The sequence below is a fragment of the Pristis pectinata genome, chromosome 8 (genome assembly GCF_009764475.1).
Source record: "Pristis pectinata isolate sPriPec2 chromosome 8, sPriPec2.1.pri, whole genome shotgun sequence".
In the NCBI taxonomy this organism is placed as follows: Eukaryota; Metazoa; Chordata; class Chondrichthyes; order Rhinopristiformes; family Pristidae; genus Pristis; species Pristis pectinata.
In genome coordinates this window covers 75,519,373-75,538,997 of record NC_067412.1, presented here as the reverse complement: position 1 = coordinate 75,538,997, position 19,625 = coordinate 75,519,373, and the positions used below count along the sequence as shown (strand labels likewise).

Below are 19,625 nucleotides of genomic sequence, written 5' to 3'. Positions count from 1 at the left end.
ATCAAGACCAAGAATGGAGAGGCAGGGTGAAGGTGGAGACAGCTGCTAGAGGGTGATAAGTGGGAACACACAGGCTACCAGGGCTGGAACCTGATAAGTAAGGAAAGTGATAATGGGAACCATTTAGGGGAGAGATGAAGGGCAGACGGAAACCAGATGGGAGAGGTGATCCAGTAGGTGAAATGTGTGGGTAGGAGGTGGATGGAACCAGAGGATGGGAAAGAGAACAAAAATGGGAGGAGCAGAGGTCGATAGGGAGCATGTTGGGAGGGGGTGGAAACAAAAACCACAGGAGGTAAGAGGTGCCTGAAATTGGAAAATTCATTGTTCGTACCACTGGGTTGTTAAATACCCAAACAAAATATGAGGTGCTGTTCTTCTAGTTTACATTGGGTCTCACCCTGGCAGTAGATAAGGGAGATTATGGACCCAAGTTTGTCCAACCTCTCATTGTAGCTAATACCCTCTAATCCAGGCAGCATCCTCTGTACCCTTTCCAAAGCCTCCACATCTTTCTTGTAAAGGAGTGACCAAAATTGCACATAATACTCCAAGTGTGGTCTAATCAAACGTTCATATAGCTGCAACATGACTTCCATGTTCTTATACTCAGTGTCCTGACCAATGAAGGCAATCATGCCATACACCTTATTTATGACCCCATCTATTTGTGTGGCCACTTTCAGGGAGCTATGGAATTTGACCCCAAGATCTCTCTATACATCAATACTGTTAAGGGTTCTGCCATTAACTATATACCTTCTCCTTACATTTGACCTTCCAAAGTGCAACACCTCACACTTGCCCAAATTAAACTCTATCTGAAATTTCTCCACCCATATCTGTAACTGTTCTATCTCCTGCTGCATTCTTTGACGACCTTCTTCACTATCCACAGCTCCACCGATCTTTGTGTCATCTGCAAACTAACAAGCCACACATCTACATTTTCATCCATTTATATAAATCACAAACAGGAGACCCCAGCACTGATCCCTGCGGAACACCACTGGTCACGGACCTCTGGCCAGAATAACACCTTTCCACGGCTACCCTCTATCTTCCATGGGCAAGCCAATTCTAAATCCAAACTACCAAGTCACCACGGATCCCGTGCATCTTGATCTTTTGGATCAGCCTACCGTGAGGGACTTAGTCAAATGCCTTATTAAAATTCATGTAGACAATGTCCACTGCCATACCCTCATCAATCACCTTGGTCACCTCCTCAAATAATTCAATCAAGTTCTTAAGACTTGACCTGAACTGCACAAAACCATGCTGACTGTCCCTACATTCTAGAGTTTCATTCTAAACTTTACACTTCTGATCACCCAAAACTTACACTAAAAGATATACAAGTCAATGGCAAAGTAGGAAGATTATGGAGCTGAATCAGCTCTTTCCCATTTGATTCATTAAGGGAAGTATCACAATGCTGCAGCAAATCAACTGATCAGTCAGACGTAGAGCCACACAAACCTACCTATAATCCAACTACATCTAGTTTTATAGTCCTGTTCAATCTGAATGTACAAGCCCACTAAAAACAGAAATCCATTAAGAGCAACTTTCCTATTATCTATTTCTATATAGAAGCTGAATGAGATCACTGACAATTGATTATAAAAAGTAATAAAAGTCCTTATCCAAATTCCTATTTGGGACTCAACAGATAGCAAGTTGGTAGCTGGTAGCACTCTTTCTTCTAGATCAAAAGCCTAAGAGCACGTCCCAGTTCAGGGCTTGAGAACATGATTTAAAGGATGTTGTAATGTTTGTAATTCTGGGGCATGACAAATGAGGTCTTAAATCAAAGTTCTGCCTACCTGCTCAAATGGATACTGAAGGTTCAATGGGGGAGGAAGAATTAGAATATTGTAACAGATTATGTGGATGGACTCTATGTTACAGAAAAATTGAAGTTCAAAAGATAAATTATCTCATTAAACACTGATAAAAACCACAGCAACTAATAATGTCAATGGTTAATTACCTGTTGGACCTGGCTGTAAAGGGAAGTGAGAAGTCCCTCTCTCTGTTCATCCTGTCCCTTAAGGCACGTCAAAACCAAAGAAAGGAATGGCTGTTGACTCAGCAGAGACATACTGGAGACAAAAGCAAAAATTAGACAAAATATATCATTGCCCACAGCTGTCTCCAACTGCGGTTATCAGGTTAATTTAATCTAACTAAACAGAATAATTAAGCCCTGATGATATTTCTAATTACAGGCTATCTGAAGAAACCCAGACACACTGGAATTTTTCAGTGGAATATTTTCTAAATAACTCCACAGGTGAAGAATTGGGGGATGCACTGTTAAAAAGAAAGCCTCTGAGACTGAAAAAACAGAAAGGAAGTTAGAATCATAGAAAGTACAGCACAATACAGGCCCTTCGGCCCACAATGTCATGCCGACCTTTAAAACTTGCCTAAAAACTATCTAACCCCTTCCCCCCACATATCCCTCTATTTTAAATTCCTCCACATGCTTATCTAGCAATCTCTTGAATTTGACCAACGTACCTGCCTCCACCACCGCCCCAGGCAATGCATTCCATGTCCCAACCACCCTCTGGGTAAAAAACCTTCCTCTGATATCTCCCTTGAACTTCCCACCCATTACTTTAAAGCCATGCCCTCTTGTATTGAGCATTGGTGCCCTGGGAAAGAGGCGCTGGCTTTCTACACTATCTATTCCTCTTAATATTTTGTATACCTCTATTGTGTCTCCCCTCATCCTCCTTCTCTCCAAAGAGTAAAGCCCTAGTCCCTTAGTCTCCCCTCATAATGCATACTCCCTAAACCAGGCAACATCCTGGTAAATCTCCTCTGCACCCTTTCCAACGCTTCCACATCCTTCCCATAATGAGGCGACCAGAACTGGACACAGTACTCCAAGTGTGATCTAACCAGAGTTTTGTAGAGCTACATCAGTACCTCGCGGCTCTACAAAACTCGATCCCACGACTTCTGAATGCTAACATCCCATAAGCTTTCTTAACTACCCTATCCACCTGTGAGGCAACTTTTAGGGATCTGTGGATATGAACCCCCAGATCCCTCTGCTCCTCTACACTACCCAGAATCCTGCCATTAACTCTGTACTCCGCCTTGGAGTTTGTCCTTCCAAAGTGTACCACCTCACACTTCTCTGGATTGAACTCCATCTGCCATCTCTCAGCCCAGTTCTGCATCCTATCAATGTCCCTCTGCAATCTTCGACAGTCCTCCACACTATCCACACACCCCCAACCTTTGTGTCATCTGCAAACTTGCCAACCCACCCTTCTAACCCCTCAAATTAGGCAAGAGTGATTAGGTGTTCTTGCGATTAGGTCTCAAAAGTTCACAGATTGCAAGATAAAAGGGAACACTGAGGGCAGTTGCACGGATATGAACTCTTAAAGTTGGTAGATATCAGAGAATCAAAGTGAGCTCAACACAGGTGAAGAGTGAGTGTCTTAGAGGCACATCTGAAATTTAGAAGAAACAAAGAATTTTGAACCATTGTTAACCCTACCAACGGATGAGGCAAAGAAACAAATGACAAGGTGGAAACATTAGGAAATAATAGGTATTAAATAAATCTCTTTCAAGCTGTTTAGGTATGCAAGAAAGAAGCAGATATTGGAGTAGCATTTAAGTATACATTCTGATGTCCATTGGATGTACTCAAAATATCAAATGCCTCATTTCCAATGTAACAGTGGAAAGGAACTCTTGAATGCACATTGCACTGTTAACCATGAAATGCCAAACAAAAACGTAGATGGGTGAAGGGACAGTTCACCTTTGTGAAAATAGATTTATGGTGATTTACTATCCCTGGTTAAGTGCAGATCAACCTTTTCTTTTCATTAAAAGGGTAAAAGGGAGAAGAAAAAAAAGTGTGGATGAAGTAGAAGTATTGGACATGAGCCTTTTCTACCAAGATGTGTTACATAGTGCAATGATTGTGAATATCAGTTCTTCATATATACCTCCAAAACCCCACCACATGGACCAGATCAGGAGGTCTATTGAAACACCATTCCTATAGGCTCCTCCCAATGTAACACTGTATCTCATCTTGACACCCAATCTTTATGCCTTAAAGTTTGCTGGGTCCGAATCTGAAAACTCCTTACCTAATAGCAGTAGAAGAGTATCTTTCCCAAAGAGACACTTGCAGATTAAGGTGCAATATCAAATATCAAGAGCAAATGAAGACAGTCAATAAATGCTGGAATACTAGCAATACCCATAGCTCCAGATTGGAGGAACAGGGACTTGATCCTTTTTTTGGCTGCAATCCAGTAGTCTGAATGACAGTGTTATATTGCTTGATGGAGCCTCCTGTAATGCCAGCTACAATGGGATAGACTAGTGGCTGACCAAAGCTCAGAACCACTGACTCAAGACCAGAACAAATTTCATCTGGTGAGTCAATGATGGAAAATTATAAGCAAGAGCAGCACCAAACCAAAACAATGCATTGTTATTCCAGCACACTAAAAAAGCTTAAATCCACACTTGCCTCTTTTGTTTCTGGCGATCCCGTTCTTTTCGTGAGGATGACCCAAGATGTTGTCCTTTTTCCAATTCCTCACCAGCAGCTTTCAACACATGGCCCTGGACTGACGTTGGCAATTTTGCGATTAATGGTGCTACCAGCCAGACACCTGTCCGCTCTGATGAGCTGTTTGTGAAAATAAATGTGTATTGGAACAGAAGGAATATATAATGCACACATATGGTCTTAATATCCAGAGTCTTTATCAATGTCAACAATTAAACATCTTTGAGCTAGACTGAGTCCCACGAGCCATAAGGTTGCAGGAATTGGCTGATCACAGTAACTGGCATGGTAAAACTAGAACTACATCTCTCTCTTCTCCTTTAATATAATTCTTTAAGTTGAAAAATCTCCTTAATTGAATGGGTGTCAAATTTTCTCTGTTAAAAATATCCTGTGAAGCATTTTGGGATGCTGGATCATGTTAAAAGTACAATGCAACTGCAAATTGTTGCTGTTTATGCCACTAAGTTGGGAGATAACAAAAGGTAAGAACATGACCAGAGTATCGGATTCAGTAATTATCCACTGTGAAGTGCCTGATTCAAGGTCAGGGAATTAGGCAATGTTTGCCATGATTCTCTACACTGCATAGAACCCAGGAAGAACAGTCACCTGGGTAGTCAGCTTTTAGCACATTCATTTCGATCAGGCAGCATCTATGAAGAGAGAAGCAAAGTTGGCATTTGTGGTTGAAGACCATTCATCAGAATTATTAATAGTTAGATAACAAGTACACTTTAAGTTACAGAGAAGGGGAAATGGATTAGAGAAAAAAAAGGAATGCCTATTAAAAGGTGGAGACCAAGAAAGACTGAATAATGCAAGCGATGTTGCTGCTGGCTGGAAGAGCAGGGTGAAGGATTGTTAAGAACAGCCTGGAGGAGATGCAGATAGAAGGAGATGAATGTAAATAGAGGGGAGAGGTTAAAAAAAAAGCAATGCTGGAATTGAGATACAGAACACTGTAGCTGCTGCAAATCCAGATTTAAAGGAGGATATTGGAAATACCTGGCAGGTCAGGCAGCATCTGTGGAGTGGGAAAAACTAAGGATGTTATAAGTTAATCATCTTAAATGAGAACTGGCCTGTTCCGGTACAGACTGGAAAATCTTGTTGCCTGAAACTGTAGAATTCAATGTTATGTCATGAGGTCTGTAACTTCCCTAGTCAGAAGTTTGATGAAAAGTCCATTTTTCCTATTGATATCCTGCTTTATTACTTTCAGAATTGACAGTCTGCTGTACACTTTATTTTAAATTTCTAGTGCTCACATGTTTAAGTCCTTAAAACTTACCTCAACAGTGGTTTCATTTTGCTGGCATTTCCATTTGTGTTGCTGGTGCCAGAGACAGGTATCGCTGAATTGACAATTCCATTACTGCTCAGATTAGACGAGTTCATTTCAGCCGATTTCTGGAATACTTCAATAGTGGCCTTGGCAATGTTTTCTAGCAAGGAATTCATTTCCTGAAATATAGGTTCAGACAACAGTAGAGCATATTTTTCATTTACTATTCGGCTTATTTTAAGGTATAAAAATGTAAGGATACAGTAGAAACCTATGTTTTTTTTCCGGTTTTGAATCAAGCAACAATCTGAGATTTTGTCACATGGTGCATCAAAGTAGAACCAGTTGATTCTCATCCAATGCAGTGATCAACTGACCTATTACTGACTTATTGTTTTTAATATTTTAGAACATAGAACACTAGAGCACAGTACAGGCTCTTCGGCCCACAATGTTGTGCCAACATTTTATCCTGCTCTAAGATGTATTGTACCCTTCCCTCCCACATAGCCCTCTATTTTTCTATCATTCATGTGTATCTAAGAGTCTCTTAAATGTCCCTAATGTATCTGCCCCCACAACCTCTGCTAGCAGTGCGTTCCATGCACCCACCACTCTGTGTAAAAAAAACTTACCCCTGACGTTCCCCTCATACCTTCCTCCAATCACCTTAAAATTATGTCCCCTCATGTTAGCCATTGTCGCCCTGGGAAAAAGTCTCTGACTGTTCACTCAATCCATGCCCCTTATCGTCTTGTACACTTCTATCAAGTCACATCTCATTCTCCTTCTCTCCAAAGAGAAAAGCCCTAGCTCGCTCAACCTATCTTCATAGGACTTATTTTCTGACTTATTATTAAGAATTCCTTTACCTGTACTCAATTTCTCTTCAAATATGCCTCACACAACCCAAGGAATGTTTGGATGTGTTCTTCCCTCATATTACATACAAATAAATAAGTACACCATTTCTAATTTTTAAGCATTTTGATGTTTGTTTTCCAATGATCACTTGGCAACATGGATCACAAAGTTGGATGGCAGCTAGGTGTTGTGTCTTTCCATTCACTCTTACCAGGGCCTGATGGGCCAAAACACAAATAGATACAGGAACTTTAAAGAGATCTATCGAAAAGGATGCAAGTTATTTGAAAAATACATGTTTCCAAGATTAATGGTACCCATTTGTTTACTGACATACATACACAAAACTCTTCTCTCTCTCGTTATCCTGATTTCAGATGGCATATACAAATCCAAAATTGTTCAAATTATAATATCTTTACTTACACTAGTGACACTCTGTTTAATCATAAGCTGCAACTCCAGTGAAGACTGTCTCATTGTCCACTGGTCAAGATTCTAAAATAAATTTTAAAAAAATTCAAGTTTAAGAAACAAATTATCTTGAAATACAAGGCTGGAGAATGTTCTACGGATAGGTTTGGGTAAAACTCTATTTTATCAAGAAACACATACTTAGACCTGTTATCTTCTTCCACCCAGTTCAGCTACATTTAAATTTTATTCATTTTTCTACTATCCTTTTATCAGCAGTGGAATTGCAGTTGCTACAATTGTTTAAAAATGTAAACTCCATTCTGGAATTCTCCAATCTGGAATACCTCTTACTTTAAAATTAGAAGACACCAAAGCCACTCTTATTCCATTTTTGTTATTTGCCAAGTACAATTTCATGTAAAGCATGTATAATTTTTCACCTGCAAGATCCGTTTGATTCTCTGGCGTTGTGGGTTATCTCCTTCCTCACTGTCCAGTTGCCGGTGTGGATAGCATATCAGCTGTAAGAGTCGCTGAGCTTGTTTATTTGTTAGAACTGGATCCTGCAGAGCACTGCTATCCTCACACAAACTCTTTAGGCAGCGCTCTCCAACCCACTCCTGTGGAGAAATATAATGCTTTATACAAATATGGATTGCACAAAAAAATTATAGCACTAGCAGAATCAGGTTGTGTCTCTTCAAGTTAACAAGTCATTTATATAATATAATGTACATTATATAGTGCCTTTAATGTAGTGAAACATAATAAGATGCTTCACATGACAGCTATCAATTAAAATATGACATTGAACCACAAAAGAAGATACAAGTTCAGATGACCAAAACTTTGTTCAAAAAATAGGGTCTTTGAGTATTTAAAGAACAGAGTGCTCGAGAGACAGCTTAATTGAATTCCAGACCCAAGGCATTTGCAGTTGTTGATCAACTGAGCTATTCAAAATATAATTATTGTACAGTCAGGAAAACTTTGGTCTGCTTACAATTTGATAAGTTCATTCTGATCTTAAAGCTGCCTTTTAGTACAGTTAAGTGACATTTGCACCTGATAATGCACAAAGAAAACATGTATTTAAACACAGCACTTTTAACAAGGCAAAGTAGACCAAAACTTCACAGGAGCTTTATCCAACAAAATAGAAGTCATTTGAGGGGGTATTAGGGCAGATGTCCAAATACTCCATTAAAAGGTAGATTTAAATGAGAATCTTAAAGGAAGTTTAAAGCAACAGAAATGCTTAGGAAGAAAATTAATAAACTCAATGCTTTGGCGAGTAAAGATACATTTGCAAATGATGGAGCAAATTAATTATGAAGATTGTCAATATGCCAGAACTGGAGCAGCAGAGATATGTTATTGGGTTTTGGGGGTTGAAAAAGGATACAGAAGTAGAGATGAAGCCACAGAGGGATTTGAAAATAAGGATAAGAATTTTAAAATCTGCCCTGGAGTCAGCATTGGTCAACAGCATAGGGATGATGAGTGAATAAGACTTTAGTGCAAATCAGGGCCTAGGTAGCAAAGTTTCTAATAGCTCAAACAATGGAGTAGGAAGCAGCTTAGCTGTTTGCTGGAATAGGCAGGTCTAAGAGTAACAAAGGCAAGGCTGACTATTTCAGCAGCATGAGATGGTGATGGCACAATCAAGCAATGTTACAGAGATGGAAATGTGGCCTGAAGCTAATCTCAAAGTCAAATGTGACACCAAGCTATCAATAGTCCAACTAATTTTCAGGCAGAGGAATGGAATCTGCAGCTAGGGAACGATGCTTGTGGCAGAGATCAATGACAGTAATATACAAAGAATAATGGAGAACCTGCAGGCTGGGAGAGATATAAGCAAAGGCAATGGGGCACAAAGAAATTAATCAGAACTTTAAAAAGAGAGTTTGGGAAAGAAGATCCTAGGGACATCAAGGATACATCAAACTAACACCATGGAAACAGACTATTCTATTCAATGGGTGTGTGCCTGATTATAGTCCATGGAAACTTCCTCTCAACCTATTTCCTTTAAATCTTGCAGCCAGTCCATCTTTTCTTGCCTCTCTCATGTACTGATTTGGCTTCCCCTTAAAATCGCCTATCTACTTCATTCCACTTGCTCAAATGGTTGAAATTTTCATGATGTATCCATTGGTTGGATGAAGAGGGTTTTTACCCATTTTTATTATTAATGACTTCCTTCTATCTGTTGCTCTTAATTATGGACATTCCCATAATGAAAAAAAATCACTCCATGTCCAGTTTATCATATAGAGCTTTACCTTGCACAATTTGTACTGTATTATATTCAGGAATGTTAATCATATGACATAATATGGAATGTACTCAAATTATATACTGGGTGCCGAAGTCAAAATGACCCAGCTAATCAATCTTTCCTCTTTTCTCCCCCTCCCTAGTGCACTATCCCTCCTCATTCTCGACCCATTAGTAGGCTCTCTTGCAGTGTTCTCTGCCATCATTTCAGCTGTACAGTAAGTGGGATTCTCCTCACTTATTCCACTCTCACCCATTCAGACTTAGCCAGATAATCTTCAGTTAATCTTTTTTAACCCAAAACATCATAGACAACACAACAAACTAATCTTTGGCCATTCCTATATCACATCTACACACTATCCCTTGGCAAAACTCTCTTAAAAAAAACACCGTACCAAGAGGCAAGTACACATTCATCACACTCAGCTCTAATTCACCACCTGTGGCGTCAGACTAATTGTCACACATCCAGTTCTGAATAAGTTGACATTTCCTTCAACTAAACATTGAAAATCTAAAAACCATCTCTTTTGCTCCTACCATAAACTTTTCCACTGGCCACTGATTCCAGTTTCCTGGCTGACCAGTGCCTCAGGCTGAACAAGATTGTTTACAGCATTCCAACTCCAAAACTGCTTCTGACTTGTATCTTCCCCATCATCAAGACTGCCTAACTCCACAACTGCCTTAGCTCGCTTGCTGCTGAAACTTTCATACTGTTGCTACCTCCACACTTGACTCTCCCAACGTTCTCCTGTCAAGCTCCCCCACTTCCATCCTCCATAAACTTGAGGTCTTCAATAACTCTATCGTTTGTATCCTAACATACTAGTCTCATCAAGCAGCAATCCTTTGCCTCGATGAACAATATGGGGCTCTTGATTCCAGAATCTCTCAATTTTAAGGTCATTATCACGTATTCAAATCAATCCATTACTTCGCTACCCTATCCATGTCATGATTAAGATTTGTGTTCCTCAAATCGTGACCTTCCATCATCCTCTACTTTCTTCATCCCACCACTGGCAATTACCCTTTTAATTAGGGGGTTAGGCCTGACATCTTAAAATTTCATCTCTAAACATGACTATTTCTTTACATTGTCCTCCTTTAATACACTCCTTGAAAGCTCCGTCCTTGACAAAGTTTCCGGTCACCCACCCGCTTCTATTCAGTATCTAATTTTGTCTGAAGAAATCCAGTGAAATGTCTTATGGAAATGTGCCAAATCTACTGTACAGGAAAATAATTAAATGTATATAGTATCAGTCTCAGCAGCTGTATGTTGATGCTTCAACTAAGAATTAAAAACTTTTTCAAACATCAGTACAATTAGGCACAAAATGTAGAAAATCCTTTCCAAATCTTTGTATCAACACAAAGCAGCTTAATTTCCATGAACACACTGAGCTACCAGTCCCAGATTTAACATTCTCTTACCTGCTGACAAATATTCTTTAACACATATTTAGCATAAGCATCTAAACTGGCTGTTTCAATAGAAACAGCCCGACTGCCAGATTTTTTCACTCCTATGTCATCCTCAGGGAGCTCCTCCATCCCACCAGAATGTGAGAATCCAGACCCTTTCAATTCAGCATCACCTGAAATGATAAAAGCAAGATCTTTTCATTGGGAAGTCTCCTAAATTATCATCCAAAAACCATTCAGTACCTTTGTTAGTAGGATAGAGTTATCCAAAGTATTCTCCTCTCTCAGTAGAGGGTTACAATCCCAAGCCACCAAACACTTCCCTCACTTTTACTACCAGCACCAGCCTTTCATTTCCTTCTTTAAAGAATACTAGTGACATTTTCCAAGATTCTGCTCTACCAGGAGGTTCTTTGTATATAAAAGGCAACTTCTATAGTAAAATCAATGCTTCCAATGAAATAAATAGGCAGAATAATTTTCTTAATCGTCATTGTCTGAAAAGCTGTTTGCTTCATTCCAAGGTCCAAGTAAAATCTGAGAACATTCCACTTGAATGTTTTCCCTCATCTTCCCTGTGATGCAAAATGAAGCAGTGATATTAATATAACTTATGTTAAAAATAATCATCATACCAATACAGCTTTTAATTTTTACATATATAGAGAGAAAGGGCACCAAGAGATGTTTACATTAAGTACAAGTCTGGTCATCATATTTCAGTCTGGAACAAAATGAATTCACCAGTACACCAAAAGAGAATGGCTTATAAAATGAGAGTACAAGAAAACCCACTCAAACCAAAAGAGAAGCCCTCCTGCTATAAAAAGTAATCTTGAGAAAAAATAATGATATACTTACCCAACATAAAGATGGCTTTGAGGACAGCAAAAACTGCTCCAACCACAATGCTGTTCTGTGAGGCTGCCAGGAGATGTCTGTCACATGATGAACGGATCCCTACTGTAGGTTTATCTGGGGGGTGAAAAAAATAGGTATCAGAGTTAATTGTAACAGAATCAAGAGTCAAAAGGATTTTAACTATTGTTGGCATTAGCAATCTTATTTGCTCTACTCCATCCTCATCACACAAATCCTTCAAAAGGATAGCAATATAACCCAGTAATGAACTCTGCAACGACACCACCAAAGATGCGGAATACAACAATGCAAAGTGTGTCTGTGCTAGGGTACCTATCCACATCGCTTCCAATTGGCTCAAAGCTCAGTATCCCAGTGGAATCTCCCAGTCCTAGCATCTGTGAATGGCCCTGCTACCAGCAGCCGAGAAAGAGCTTGTCTGAGCTGGTGCATCTGAACTGCACATTCATTTCTTCTGATAGTCACCCCAAGCTGTTCCCGGCTCAAACATGGGCTTAATTCTGAGTGTCCTGTGCTGACACCTGGACTTCGTCCTGAGTGTCTGATAAATCAGCTGTAAGACTGGAACTTGCCTGGATCCACAGTCTCAGAACATAAAGGACTATAACAATATTGGGGTCTTCCGTCAAATATTTGATATACACAATGGGAATCTGATGATCACAGCTGTAACGACTAGCTAACACCAGAATGATTATTGGTAGATCAGAGTTAGAAGCACATTTTCTGAGGCATGCTCTTTGATGTAACGTCAGCTACAGATCCAGACAGATGAAGTTTTAGTTTTGTTTTAATTTATGACATTGCTTATTACCTTTCATGATTTTCACAAAACAACAAACTTTGGTCTCATTCCTGCATATGCCATTAAATGTGGCCAGCACTTCTAATGGCAAAGTCACCTCAGACATAGACCACAATTAATTAAATAGAGATTACCCTTTTGCCCACATTTCTCTTTGGTGACACTTCAGATCTACTTTCACATGTATATTGATGACATTCACTAGTGAGTTTTGGATGACCAAAAGTTCTTTCAATTCAATTTTAAGAACAAAAGCAACCACTGGACTGGAGTAAAAATACATATGCAAACTCAACCAGATGTTCTGATATAGTAACACAGACCCAGAGTGTAAACCGTTGCATTGTCACAAAAACGGCCTGACTTCCCAAGTATCTCTAGGATTTTGTTTTTATTTCACATTTGCAATATCTGCAGGTTTTGCTTTTCAACCAGATATTCCACCATCCTTCCTACTGACTTACATTGGGAGTTCAGTTTTGAAGAGTGGTTTGATTTGTCTTGAACTCTCACATCCTCAGAGCCAAAAGGACTGTTTACTTCAATAGATGCTCTGTCTTCAAGCATAGTTTCTTAGTCACTGAGCCCAGGGATGGTACCTCAGGACTATTCAGAGAGGAGTCAACCACTTACAGATGGAAAGGCCCTGCATTGCGCAGGAACCAAAAGCCAATGCCCTGAAGAATGCTGGAAGGAAAACAACACCTACCAGTGGTTTTGCACAGTGAATTTGTACAGCTCACTGGCTATCAAAAGATTTGGCAAAAAGACCTAATGTCAGCTGAACTTTTCATTTCAACAGCCTAATCTAGTGCAAAATCTTTATCAACAATGAGTGGGCCTCCTCAAGTGATAGGACAAATCTGTTCGTTAACCCACTATAGGAATCAGGAATTCACTGGCACTGTTCAATATTGACCATGTTTAGAAACAACTACCAAATGTGCTAGAAAACCATGCTTGCCCCAATTTACAAAGTTAAAAGATAAAAATGATTAGAAAAATTTATGTATTTTATATCAAAATATTTAGTTTGCCCCTCCAAAATGTTTGTTCCCTCTTCTGATGCTCACAAGTAGTTTACTTAGCCTAGAGCAGCCCTTTCTAAACAAAAAAAGCGTTTTGACAACCGACATGGAAATAAATATGCAAATGACTTGTTTTGAATAAAAATCTTTGTGGATAAAAAAAATATATTCATCTCTCCTCACTAGACGTGACTGAAACCAAGTCTAAAGCATTTCCACTGATTAAAAAGCATCACTTACTGCTGTCCTGGTGACAAGGGTTCAGTTGTGGTGTCCTAAACAAATGGAGGAGGATTCGGCATGTTAGACGAGCACCTGGTTCTGAATCTTGCTCACTGCATGCTGAAATACAAATGACAAATTGAAACATGATTTCTATTTTTGGAAAGCATGACAACAACAAAATATATTAAGTATGGAATCAAATGATAATTGTTCTGTTCTCTCAGAATAATTTGAAAGAAACACACAATGCTGGAAACATATTGGAAGTTCAGCTGAAAGATGAAAGTCAGATAATACAATGTCTAAGTCAACTGCCATTGGTTCAAATGACTTTGTTCCATTCAAAATAACACACAAATGTTTCTGATGTAAACTAGAGAGGAAAAGTATGTATTCATACAGTAAACTGCCACATCATCAAGATGTTGCATACTGATTCAAAGACAATGGTGTTTTCTGCAAACCCCATATTAGAGGGCAATTATGACACTAAATCTGCCTGGAAACCAGAAAAATACAAAATGTGCCAATGGGTTTTAATGACCACTTGAAACACCAGCAGGATCTTGGTTTAACATTCTCATCTGCAGAACAGAACTCGGAACAACACAACACTCCCTTCAGTTCGGCTTTTCAGCACTCAAAGTTTTTGTTTTTATTTTAAGTCTCCACATTTGCTACTGTTCACTTCAGCGTCACATAGAATCATTTCCAAAGGTAGTCCTTTATTCAATACCATCTGCCAAAGGCCACAATAAGATGCAAATTTACAAGGAATTAAAAATGCTTTGACTGTGTAACTTTCATTAACCACAGTCATGATTCATCAGAAGTTTTGCAAGCCAAAATATTTTGCAGGATATTGCTTAATTAAATTTTTTTCCTTCTAATTTCTTCTTTGAATCGAAGTGCATAACAGTTTTTGGTTGTTTGAATTATTTTTAACTTCATCCCAATGCATTGGATAGAAAAAAGGCATGGATGTAAAATCAACAGTTGAAGACACTATTATACAAACAGTATCCTACAATTATGGTGAAATAACCAAGTCTTCATTATGTTTCTATTTAAGTCTACCATTGGAAATGTATTTGTTCCAAGATTGCCAGGCAACATTCCACTAATAAAGTGCATCACCTAAAAATAAGGCAACATTATTCGGTACACATAAACTGCATTGTTCAGAAAATGAAACTCACTGCAATTTTCATCACATTAACAAATAAAACGTTGGTAATGTGCAGAAAGATGTTGGAAGGATGAACAGAATGTCTGAAAACAATCCATCAATTTTCACATTTTGATAATAAGTACAGAGACTACCTTGTTTCACATCAGGCCAGCACTGTTCTGCCGACAACATTATGAAACTATTAATTGGTCCCTGCCTTTAAAACTGAACAGTGGCCCAAGCTTCTGCTTTCTACAAAAGATTGATAAAAGTAGGCAGAGGTAATGCACACATATTTTAAGTAACAGTAACAAGGTACATGAAACATAACAAAAATGCATAAAGATCCTCTGTAGGTATTTAAATAATGAATGGGTAGCACAGGAAGCATTGAGAGTTAGGATCTATCCATGGAAGCAGAGACAGGAAATGAATATTTTTCGCCAGTCTTTGCCAATGAAGATCCTATTGAGGGCATGGAAAGAGTTGAGTCAGTTGAAATATTGGAGAAATTAAAAACTGATGGAATGCTTCTAAAAAGGCTGCTGTACTTAGATAAATCCCACCTGCACTTGGCAATTAATGCTAGGTTGCTGAGTGAAGGAATGAGGTTATGGTAACATTGGATATAATCATCCAAATGTGCCAGAGGGCTGGAAGACTGCGCATCACTGTTCAAAACATATAGAGATAAATGCAGCAGCCATCTTGGTGATGGTGATTATGAACAACAATCAGGGATAAAATTAGTCATTTCGACAAATATGATTAATAGGGAGACTTGCTTCAATAGAGGTGTTCAAGTTCCAGAAAAGTCAAAATAAACTAATAACAGAGAAGAGTTTAAAAGCAAGTCCTGCTTAACTAACTTCATTGAACTTTTGATAATTGAGGAAGGTTGAAGGGAAGAATGCAGTTGAAAGTATTTACATGGAATTTCAAAGGGTGTTGATAAAGCTCCACTTAATAAGCATGTTAGAAAAATTGTAGCCCATGGAATAAAATGGCTGATTCATAGGACTGACCATACTACACTTTTAATTTGTTAGTAAAGGGTCAGTGGTCAAATATCCTCATTCTGTTCTGTAATGATTCTATGTACATGAATAAAAGAAAGCACAGTGCAGAGGCACATTCTTAATTCTATACTTCAAATGGAAAGATAAATATATCATCTTTGCACTTTAAAAAGTGGTGACTCTAAGTTAAGATAGTTACCTGCATTAAGGAGTGATGGGATTGCCACACAGCGAATCAAATCCTCCAGCAGCAAGCATTGTCTAGCTATTAAAATAGCTATAAAAGTTGCCAAAGAATCATGGAATGATAAATCGCTCACCTGAGAAAAAGAGAAAGTTTTAGTACTAGAGACTATTAAAAGTGAAGCAATTTGTCACCAAGTGCTTTTTGTCAGCCTGGCTGAACGATAGCATTCATCTCCTGAATCAGAAGGCCCTGGTCTTTCTTAAATCCCTTTTCAGGATTTTAGCAATGATAGCAGACAGATACTCCTATGCAAAAGTGTATTCCAATCTGGACAAAATATGAAATTGGTGCTCACATTTCCATTTCTATTTTCATTATCCTTCATCACATTATTATAATGCAGTCATATCTTTTCTGCATTTTGCTGCTATTGTTCAGGAAAATAATAAAGACTCCATGACACTAATAACAGAAAGACCAAAATTCTCCCAGTACCTGGCAAACATTTTGTCAAGGACCAAGTAGCACAAAAAAAGATTGAACATTCTTCTCACTGTTATTTCTGGTTGATGTTGTTGTACAAAATCGGTGCCATGTTTGTCAAGTTGTAACATTCTTTGGAACTCAATGAACTATATTCTGTGGTCAACAGCCTTGAAACAGGATACCCTGAGGTCCTCTTCATCATTGCCAGTAACTTCAACCAGGCCAACTTCAAGAGTGTGTTAGCAAAATACTACCAGCATGTCTTCTGTCCCACCAGGGGCCCAAACACCCTTGACCATTGCTATACAACCATCAAAGATGCGTAGCAAGCCACCACCTGCCCACACTTTGGTAAATTGGACCACCAGCTGTGCTCCTTCTCCCTGCATACAAACAGAAGCTGAAACAGGACGATCCAGTACAGAAAGTCATACAGTGCTGGTCTGAGGAAATAGATGAGCTTCTAATCGACTGCTTTGAGTCAGTAAACTGATCCATGTTCAAAGACTCAGCAGCCAGCCTAGATGAGTATGTCACCACCGTCATGGACTTTATCAGCAAGTGTGTTGAGGACTGTGTACCAAAGAGAACAATTTGGGTGTTCCCAAACCAGAAACCATGAATGAACCAGGAGATCCACTCCCGACTATACTCTAGGACTGTGGCATTCAAATCAGATGACCCTGACTCTTTATAAGAAATCGAGATACGACCTCTGTAAAGCTATCAGGGATGCCAAGAGACAATACCAGTCCAAGACCAGCCATCAGTTGTGACAAGTCTTACATGCTATAAAGGCTACAAAACTAAGTCAGGCAGCATCGCCAACAACAGCACATCCCTGCCCGATGAGCTTAACACATTCTATGCATTTTGAACAGAAGGGGAATGTCACCATCCACCCTGGCAGCCTCCAATGCACCTGAACCCAAAGTCACTGTTGCAGATGCAAGATCAGTCTTCCGAAGACTGAACCCGCGGAAAGCACCTGGCCTGGATGGTGACCCTGGCTATGTCCTTAGATCCTGCACAGATCAGCTGGCAGGGGTATTTGCAGACATTTTTAACCTCTCCCTGCTTCAATGTGAGGTTCCCACCTGCTTTAAGAAGACCACTATCATCCCAGTACCTAAAAACAAGGTAAAGTGCCTTAATGACTACCATCTGGTGGCTCTGACGTCCACCATCATGAAATGCTTCAAGAGGCTGGTCATGGCACGCATTAACTCCAGCCTCCCAGACAACCTCGACCCACTGCAATTCGCCTATTGCTGAAACAGGTGGATGTCATCTCCCTGGCCCTACACTCATCTCTGGACAGTAAAGACACCCACGTTAGACTTTTGTTTATTGACAACAGCTCTGCCTTCAATACTACAATTCCAACCAAACTCATCTCCGAACTCCTTGAGCTGGGACTTAACACCTCTCTTTGCAACTGGATCCTTGACTTCCTGACCAACAGACCACAATCAGTAAGGATAGGCAGCAACACCACCGCCATGATTATTCTCAACACTGGTACCCAACAAGGCTGCGTCCTCAGTCCCCTACTGTACTCCCTATACACTTGTGACTGCATGGCCAGACTCTGCTCTAACTCCATCTACAAGTTTGCAGATGACACCACCGAAGTGGAGCGAATCTCAAATAACAATGATTCGGAGTACAGGAAGGAGATAGAGAGTCTAGTGACACGGTGTCATGACAACCTTTCCCTCGATGTCAGCAAAACAAAAGAGCCTGACTTCAGGAAGAGCGGGGGTGCACATATTCCTCTTTACATCAATGGTACTGAGGTCGAGAGGGTTGACAGCTTCAAGTTCCTAGGAGTAAACATAACCAATAGCCTGTGCTGGTCCAACCATGTAGACGCCACAGCCAAGAAAGCTCACCAGCGCCTCTGCTTCCTCAGGAGGCTAAAGAAATTTGGCATGTCCCCGTTTACCCTCACCAATCTTTATCAATGCACCATAGAAAGCATCCTATCTGGATGCAACACAGCTTGGTATGGGATCTACTCTGCCCGTGACCGCAAGAAGCTGCGGAGAGTTGTAGACACAGTTTAGTAAATCACAGAAACTAGCCTCCCTCCATGGACTCTGTCTATACTCCTCACTGCCTCGGTAAAGCAGTCAGCATAATCAAAGACCCTAGCCACCCCAGATAATAAACCTGATTCTAATATTCTCTTTTCTACCCCCTCCCTTCGGGCAGAAGATACAGAAGCCTGAAAGCATGTACTGCCAGGCTCAAGGTCAGCTTCTATCCCGCTGTTATAAGACTATTGAACTGTTCCCTAGTGTGATAAGATGGACCTCACAATTTATCTCATTATGACCTTGCACCATATTGTCTACCTGCACTGCACTTTCTCTGTAGCTGTACCACTTTATTCTGTATTCTGTTATTGTTTTGCCTTGTACTACCTCAGTGCACTGTGTAATGATTTGATCTGTATGAATGGTATGCAAGACAAGCTTTTCCCTGTACCTCGGTATATATGACAATAATAAACCAATTTACCATCTAAGTGAACCAAATAATTTTAATATGAATGTTTGTCCTCAGAAGTGAAGCAAAATAGGGATCGCAATCAATTTGGCAAGATAGATAGGCAAAATAAGAATACTGGATTTTAAGAAAGCTTTTTAAAGTGGGAAGTGCCAAGTGATATTTTAAACATGTGTAATTTGTGGAAGTGACCACGAAGCTGGCACATTGTTATAAAAACTTAATTGGTTCATTTATGCACTTTGCAGAATGAAAACTATCTGTCCAGATCAAGTCTGGACAATATGTGATCCACACCTATGTGGTTGACTATGAAATACCCATCTTCAGTGGCCTTGCATCTTGCTCATTTCCATCCTATGGTGCCTTTGACATACTTAGGGATGGACAACAACTAGCAGCAAGGATATATCTACTTAATTGTTAGCTGTGAAAATTTCCTGATGAATTAGATAAGA

General features: G+C 39.6%; 1 protein-coding gene across 2 annotated transcripts in view; it reads right to left on the bottom strand.

Moving 5' to 3' along the window:
- Positions 1–19,625, bottom strand: part of med12 (mediator complex subunit 12) — a 128,914-nt gene that overhangs the window by 43,465 nt on the left and 65,824 nt on the right. For both annotated transcript variants that reach the window (XM_052020734.1, XM_052020736.1), the window contains 9 exons: positions 16,180–16,300; positions 13,806–13,907; positions 11,712–11,825; positions 10,860–11,023; positions 7,574–7,753; positions 7,143–7,214; positions 5,859–6,031; positions 4,523–4,684; positions 1,997–2,108 (listed from right to left, as the gene is read on the bottom strand). In XM_052020734.1, the coding sequence (XP_051876694.1) occupies positions 1,997–2,108; positions 4,523–4,684; positions 5,859–6,031; positions 7,143–7,214; positions 7,574–7,753; positions 10,860–11,023; positions 11,712–11,825; positions 13,806–13,907; positions 16,180–16,300 (1,200 nt within the window). The remainder of the gene's footprint in view (positions 1–1,996; positions 2,109–4,522; positions 4,685–5,858; positions 6,032–7,142; positions 7,215–7,573; positions 7,754–10,859; positions 11,024–11,711; positions 11,826–13,805; positions 13,908–16,179; positions 16,301–19,625) is intronic.